The 8,162-nt window shown below is 35.4% G+C and overlaps 1 protein-coding gene across 1 annotated transcript in view; it reads right to left on the bottom strand.

The window, feature by feature from the left end:
• Positions 1 to 11: 11 nt before the first annotated feature.
• The window catches only part of ERO1B (endoplasmic reticulum oxidoreductase 1 beta), a 29,529-nt gene continuing 21,378 nt past the window's right edge, over positions 12 to 8,162 (bottom strand). The window contains exons 12-16 of the mRNA XM_031592185.2: positions 7,792 to 8,038; positions 6,931 to 7,000; positions 5,680 to 5,766; positions 4,274 to 4,407; positions 12 to 3,397 (exon numbers count right to left, since the gene is read on the bottom strand). Coding sequence (XP_031448045.1) covers positions 3,337 to 3,397; positions 4,274 to 4,407; positions 5,680 to 5,766; positions 6,931 to 7,000; positions 7,792 to 8,038 — 599 coding nt within the window. The 3' untranslated portion in view covers positions 12 to 3,336. The remainder of the gene's footprint in view (positions 3,398 to 4,273; positions 4,408 to 5,679; positions 5,767 to 6,930; positions 7,001 to 7,791; positions 8,039 to 8,162) is intronic.

The raw sequence follows: 8,162 nt of genomic DNA, 5'->3' as shown, positions 1-8,162 counted from the left end.
TCTAACACTGATTTCAATAAATATTACATTTTAATAGGCTAGATAAATGGAGAGATTGTAAAGTGATGAGTTGCTGATTGCTAGTTTATAAACATAAGCATCTAGATTATTTACAACATAATACAGATCATTTCCCAGAAAAGCACAGAGCAAGGTCAGATAAAGACCCAATCATCAAAACAACTCAAAGTGTGGCACAGTGTATTTCATGCATATACAATGACATATAACATATCACCAGCTGAAGTAGGAGAACACATTATTCCAGCTTAAGTCTGTATATTTTACTTTTTAAACTCTGTATTCTCACCCTCTTCCTCTGGCACTTAGGAGCAAGTTTGTTCAGCAACAAACATTTTTGCAATGTTGTTTGCATCAAGTCTTTTAACATTTCACTTAAGTCTTCATGACTTTGTCTTCTTGCTACTTACATGATTACAATCATTTTGTCATTTGTATGGGGAAATGTAACTTTAATCTGAAATGAATGGCAGACAACATTGACAAGCTGATCTCCAGTAAGGAGCTAGAATTTAAAATAGTTTACAGCTCATGGACAGTATCTAACCTTGTTTTTTCATATAAAACAGATCTGTAAATTTCTAAAATTTAAGTTCACGTATAAAGAACTTTGTCATCCAACTCACAGAGCAAAACCTCATAGGCAGCATAGTCAAAGACTTGACATCAAATACAGTAAAAAAAGAGACATGACAAGAAAATGGTTTCAACTGCATTAAACCTTCAAATGCAACAGAATCTCCCTATACATAGAATTACCCTGTTCAGCTGCACTCATGTTTTCATGACACAAAAGAAAAAAGACATCTCTATGTCCTTACCCTAAGGACCCCGCCTGGATTGCACCAAACAAGCTTAATCCTTACACTGCTGTAAACATACATACAGACAGTGGAATTAGAAGTGACTATAACCACTCTAACAAGTTACTCTGGGATACAGAGTTATAAGACAGCTTAAGGAGCAGGTATGCAAGATCAGTACATCTGAATCTCTCACCTGTCCCATAAGGAATTACATGATGCCAGACTATGGTGCTGCTTCGATGTCCACTGATTTTGGCCAGGCACAGGTTTCCAACAAAAATAAGAAGTTGAATCCCTAGAAGGTTGGAAGCAATTCATTTTCCCCAAAAAGCAAAGTAAGGGAAAAAAGAAAGAAACAATTTTGGGGCAACACAGACAACAATTTGTTTTTCCATCAGAAAATCCCGCCTAAAGCTCTTCAGACACTGCAATATATAACAACAGTTTAATCTTAGCTATACAAGATTTTTCACTTGAGTAAGCCTGCAGCTTTCCAGCCCTTGCTGGTCAATCCAAAAGGGGAGGAATTAATGACCAACTGAAAAAAAACAACATACACAATAACCCAGAAGACTTGAATACTCAGCATATAACTTATTTGATCAAACACAGCAGTACACATTTGAGCTGGTCATCTAAATTTTCAAGTTAATGGAGAAAAACTCCAGGGTGCAAGTTATTGAATTCCAGAGTATGCCAAACTGACCTTGGAAAAGGCCAGGTGAGTCCACCTTGATATCACCTGCTCTCCTCCATTAACTAGAAAGTTAACTAGAAAGGGAACCTGTGGTGACTTGCTCAGACAGGTGTCCACAAGAGAGGTTGTTGAGTTAGCATTAGCTTTCTCTAACACACATTAATTTATTTACTGGCTTAAACAGGAAATAAGGACTGGAAAGCAATTGTCAATTTGTGCAACTATCACAATTTTTTTTATTATTTCACTTAGTTTGATTCAAGAAGGTTTTGTTTCTCAGGAAACAATACTTTTCTAGAAAGGAATGTCAACAGGAGAGTCTCATTTCCAGATGATACAAGTTAGAGTCTAGTCTGGAAACAAAGGACAGAGCATATTCCAGCTTTCAGGAATATTTCCTCTGTAAAGGATTATGTTACAGAAGCCAGTATCACTACATTAAGTTATATCAACAGGTCACTAAATATCCAGTAGGGTGAAAAATATTTAAGAGCACTTTGTTTCAAGAAGATTTGTTTTTGAACAACAGAAGAGATGTATCTACACAATACCAGCATTTCCTACATTCATAACTCCTAACTTCATTCTGTAACAATGGTTTAAAAAAAATTAGTTTTAAATTTAAACCACATTTGGTTGCTAATAGTAGTGCTGTTCCAAATTCTGTTTTGGACAATGATAAATTGCCATTGATATTTGTGGACAACGATACACAAGTAATTTCCTATTTTATGAAACTCACATTATTAACATACCCGTTTTATTATGCTGAATATCCTTTTAAAGAAGGTACAGTTAGGGATTGCATAGATACAATATGCAGTATTAAATGTCAGTGTGATTACGAATTCTAAAAAGCTTTTTCTTAAAGTGACTATAAAAACAAGTTCCTCCTTTTTGATCTTCTAACACCATTAAAATATAACTCATTACAAGCAAATCCATTTTTAGTGCTCAGAGAGCAAAATGTGCTGTTTCAGTATCTTAGACATTAAAAAGGACAACTTCTGGAAACTGAACTGGCACAAACCAGAAAATAAAATGGGCTAGACACAAACGTGATTGAGAAAAACTTTCCAGCTAGAAATGTTCCACTAACCCTCTTCTCCCCATTTCCTAGCCCTGATCCCTGAAGCAAATGCAGGCTGTCAAGGGGCTGCAAAAGAGTCACAACTGTACTGTGTAAGAGAGAAGGTGGTTATTTTAAAGAAAGTAAGAACTTCTGAAAAGCAGCATGTAAGAGGGAAAAAAAAAGCTTTGATATCAGCATGATGTAAAGGAGTTTGGTACAAAGTAAAATTTTCTGCTTGGTAAAATTAAGTTTCATATTACAGTAAGAAGTCAGGCCTCAGCAAGAGCCTTATTTCTTTTTCTGGTTTATTTCTAGACAGCTAGAACTGGCATACCCGGTCCTCAGAACATACTGATGCTCAGCACTTGGGTGAGGTGAGGGGTGAACCATCTCTTGCAGGACAAACCAAGTCAGGATTGAGGTACATATGTTTTCGTATAAAACAACTTTCTCGGAAAGACAAGAAGATGAAGAAAACTTATGGTGTATCAGTAAAATAGAACTGTGAGCAGAGAACTTATGATAAAACAGATCAGCATAATTTACACATTTAAAAACTATATACTTCATTCATAAATATCTTTTCTAATTAATAACCATTCCTAGTTTAAACATAAATATTCAAGTTGGTATTTGATTTTACTTTTTATCAGTTCATGAGAGTCCTGTAAGGATCAGTTCCTTCTGCTCAATGCAGTCATGTAAATGGTCTTCACTAAGAGGCTGCACAAAGGCCTTCATTACCTTGTTTGTTGTAGTAAAACTTTAAAATTCTGCAGCTCTTTTATACTTGTGGAAAGCCTGCAAAACAAAACCCCCCGAAGTGCTAGTAAGTGAACTATGCAAAGAGAAGTGCATATTTTGGTCTTTCACGGGGACTTGATTTTTGTTGTCTTAAATTAGAAAAAAACAACTCTGGAATACAGTTTTGTAGTTTAACACTTGTTACTACTTTCTCACAAAAGATAAATATCTGGCTCTCCATCACATTCATATTACAGGATTAAAATTTACATGCTATATATGTTAAATATCTAATCACATGTAATAATGTTTATCCTATTTTAAACAAGAACTGATCATTACATTCAAGATCAGAAGCACCAGTATGATGAAAGACACAAGCTTTACTAATCTTTTAAAGCCATTAGGAAGTTATATTTTGTAACTCGAACACACAACACTTTTGCTGTATCATGAATTAATCAGAATGGAAGTTTTAGTAAAAACTTTAGTAAAATTTACATCAAACTCCAAATCCAAAAGCCTAAGGGTTAAATGACAGCACTGAAAAAATCATGTATTTTTCTTCCTTCTCATGTATACGTATTTAAAAGAGAAATACAAAACGTACTTCTGTAGTTAGTACTTAGAGTACAAGAAGCAGGAGATTTAATGCTTAAAACCATTTAAGAGATTTATGGAATGAATGAAATTTGAGATAGAGATGAATTACATGCAGCACAGAATGATGACCAAGGCTAACAATCAGTGCCTCACAAACTCCGTTTGATGGCACAGAGTTTATCACTAATAATTGTTTAGCCTTTAGAAGTCACAGTTGCATGCACAAGTCTTTTCCACAGACTGTGAGTGCTGACACTGAAGTTTTACTAGTGTGTATTTTTGGTTTATCTAGTTTTTTTTTTTTGTACTACACAAATGACAAAATCTTACCTTCCAAAGGCATTTACAAGAGCAACTATTTCTTGACGTGTTAGTTGAAAACCTTTTGATGGGCTATTCTCAGGAAGGTTCTGTATTTCTTTCTCAGAAAATAAAATCTTCAGAGCAGTTCCTAAGCCTTGCGTCTACAAGAAAAACCTCAGTATTTTAATGTCAATGAAGTCAATGGGTAAGGTCACTTCTTCCAGCTCTCAGAAAACAAACAGAAAAGCTTTAAGCAAAATAAACAAAAATACTAACCCATGCAAACTGTAGGACCAATTCTTAGAACCTGATACTCCTTCAACCCAAATAACTGCACACAAGCCAAGATGATAATGCAAACGCATGCCATCAATTCACCAAGTTCATTCACTTAATGCGTTTTCTCAGGTATACGTTCTCTAAACCCTCATGTTTTTAATCTCTTCTTTTCCCATTTCTTTTTTTCTCAGCCAGAACAGATGCTTATGAAAGCATGACTGTTACAACACTTCCAGCTCCCTCCCTGCAACAGTACAGATGCCTCAGGAGCTGTGGATCAGATCTCTGCCTTCTCTCCTCCCCCTATCAAGTCAAACTACATTTTTAGTATGAGGTGTCACAACACTTCTGCTTTCTCCATCTCCAGTCCCAGTGGAAGACATTGCAGTTTCAGTTTCAACCCCTATTTTATATACAGAAATAGAACAGAAAAAGCTATTCTTATTCCCTGTTTTAATCAAGCTGGGGAAGCAACCACTGGATTTTGATATAGTGGTTGAAGCTGGGTACAAGAGAATTTTGTAGGTCAGGAAATCTGGCCCTAGTTCATTTAACATAAGAAAAGGCAATAATAGGTCTGAAGTATGAATGAGTACAGAGTAGGCAGAACTCTATAAATTCAGCAGGGACTACATTTTTGCTGCTAGGAATGTATTTGAAACTTTAACTCTGATAAGCTTGATGCTGTTGTCAGTCTGGACTTAATGTTAGCATTAAGGGTTAAAATCTTGCTCTCAATAAAGTCTCCAGAAATCAAGACAAATTTTCAACTCTTGGCTTTCCTGTGCACCTCTTGCAGCATTTTATAATTGTGAAAATCTGAATCACTTTTTTTTTCCACTTATGCTTTGATTTGTGGAGCTAAATCTCATTAAGCAAAAGTGCACTATTTCCAGAAAGGCTTCCCACTGCTGACTCCACAAGACTCATCTGCTCACTGAATACTCAAAATACTGACTGGAAATAAGACTTGGCTTTGGGGTTATCTGCTCTAAACACTTTTTTCCCCAGAGAATATAAGCTACATCTTTTAGAAAAAGAACCACCACTAAGTAAACAAAATTAAACAAAGCATACTAGTAAATTGTTAAAAAGCAAACTAAGCATGTCTATTTTTAATACATACGTAAGGATATCAAAGACCAAAACTATACCTGCAGTTTGCCCCACAGCCTGCATTTATCACATCCAACACAATCCATTATGCGAGATATGTTTTTGAAATGCAATCTGAATTCTTCCTAGCAATTAGAAACAAACAAAAAAATGTTTAGCTTAAACTGCCTCTTAGCTTCAGCAAAATTCACTTAGTATCACTAGAATTTCCTTTTACTCAAATTGAATGAATCAGACTATAATAAGATTCACATAAACCCAGAATCTTGTTTCCAAGCCATTGCTAATTCTTGATAACTTGAAAAGTAGGACATGCAGAATAACACTTATGTTTCATACAGTATCCAGAAACTTGCTCAAAATTTTGAGCTTTAACTACTTACCTGTTCCCCTATGCAATTTTAATTCAGATTGTTCAAACCCTTTTTGAACCAACCTACATACCCAACAAATCAGCCAAACAAGTGCCAATTCACAAAAGACACTTCCCACCAAAACTACAGGGAGACAGCTGCTTTGCAGTTTCAGAGTGGAAGCAAATACAATACAGAAATGAGTAATGATTAACTAACTAATAATTATCTAATTCAGATCATCCAAATAAAATATTTCAGTCAGAAAAGAAACACTGGCTGGGCTGATAAATTACTGGCACCTTTCAAATAGTAGTCTTTCTAATGTGGATGAAATTCTGTATAATACTAATTTCAATAGCAGTAGGTATCAGTAAGTATTCAAACAGATATTTACTGCAATGAACCACAGACCAGCTGTGGAAATGTAGTGCATACCAATCACAACAGTCTGGTAACACTGGCAGTTACTACATAGTAACAGCATTCACAGTAGGATCCTATATCCAAGAACAGTGCCTACCTAATGTTAAATTCATATTCTATTTCATTGAATTGTGCTTTATGTATGTATTAGCTATGGGCATTTTAAGCAAATGCCACTTCCTGGAGGGGTGGGGAGTGTCCTATGTGGGAGTAATACAATATTTAAAAAAATATATCGCTTATACCATTAATACAAAATCAACGCATTTGCATTAGCACACTCCTGATGGCAAACAAGGCACTAAAGCAGAGATTCTGGACTGCTCAACTCAGCATAACGCTTCGCACTCATTTACAGTGAACAAGATTGAGTTGTCTGAAGACAACTCCTTAAGTTTTCATCCCTGTCTTTTCTAGACTACCTCTCAGAAGTGTGTTGCTGAGAAGTTTCCTAAAATAACTTAATTCTGAAAAGAATATTTTAGACGTTAATCAGAAAAGTAGTTTCACCTTCAATGACTTGGCTCCTTTTTTATCTCCAGCAAACATGGACTTCTCATCAAAATGCATATGGAAAGACCTAAGAAAGACAGAATGGGAGAAAAAACAAAAATCACAAACGTGGCATTAACTACAGCGTAGCTCAAGCTTGCACAGCAGCTTTTACAGAGTAAACACTCTGACTTTCTAATTCTTTCAGATCAAAAATTTCTCCCAAGTTTCACATACTGCACTTCAAAAGCATACTGTTATCAGTTTTGCTATTCAATCACTATATCCTGAAACCTGTTAAAGTTCTGCTGAGAATTCTCTTCATTTCCATTGATCAAGACTTTTTAAATATACATCAAGAATGCCTTCATATTTGGCCTTTCAGTTGTCTGAACTTCATATTTGTCATCTGAACACATCCTAAATAGCTAGCGTGACTGAAGCCACACAGCATGCAACTCATTCCAAAAAAAGATGAGTGAAGGAACTGGACTGAAGAGCCTTACAGAACAAACATTCTTTCCTTCTGTTAAGACTATGATAAAAGCTGGATTACTCACTGGATCGTTAATTAAAAGAATATATATATACTATTTTCTTGTTCAAAATAGATCATGTATTTTTTACCCTGAAGAATCAGACAAAAGAAACAAGGAGGGAGAAGCCTAGGGTGGTATTTTTTTTCTTCTTTTTTTGTTTTTATTTAAAGATATAAGTATTCAAACTTTGGAAATATTTTTATCTTCCATTATTTTACTTCCTCATGCTACCCTTTCCTCTCCAATTCAAAAAGGAATTTACTCTCATTCTCACATGAGAATATAATTGAGAGTTTCAAACTACTGATAACAAAAAAACCCCAACACCTTTACGCCTTACTTTGTATCCCTGAAGATTTCTAGTAAGAGAGCTTTAGATTCAGCATCCTCATGGCCATTTCCAGTGTAAAGGTCAACAACAGAACGCTCAAAGTACGGTGCAACCTTTGACAAAGCCCGCAGCTCTATCAAATAAAGGAAATACAAATTTTTCAGCCTTCTTGGTCCTTCTCCCTTCGTTTCAATGGGATCAAAACGACGAGTGAACTCTTTCACATTTGGTCCCCAGCGAGGTTTCCCCCAGGTTTCTACACAAGAAATAAAGTGGAGGGGGAGGAGGTTAAACGCATGTATTTGGAAAAAAGCTTTTTTGGTAAGAACCAAATATACATAAAGTTTAGAAAAAACAAATAAATTTCAGATAATATTGCA

The sequence above is a fragment of the Phasianus colchicus genome, chromosome 2 (assembly GCF_987193195.1).
Source record: "Phasianus colchicus chromosome 2, bPhaCol1.hap1.1, whole genome shotgun sequence".
Lineage (NCBI taxonomy): Eukaryota > Metazoa > Chordata > Aves > Galliformes > Phasianidae > Phasianus > Phasianus colchicus.
This window is presented reverse-complemented; position numbering and strand designations above follow the sequence as displayed.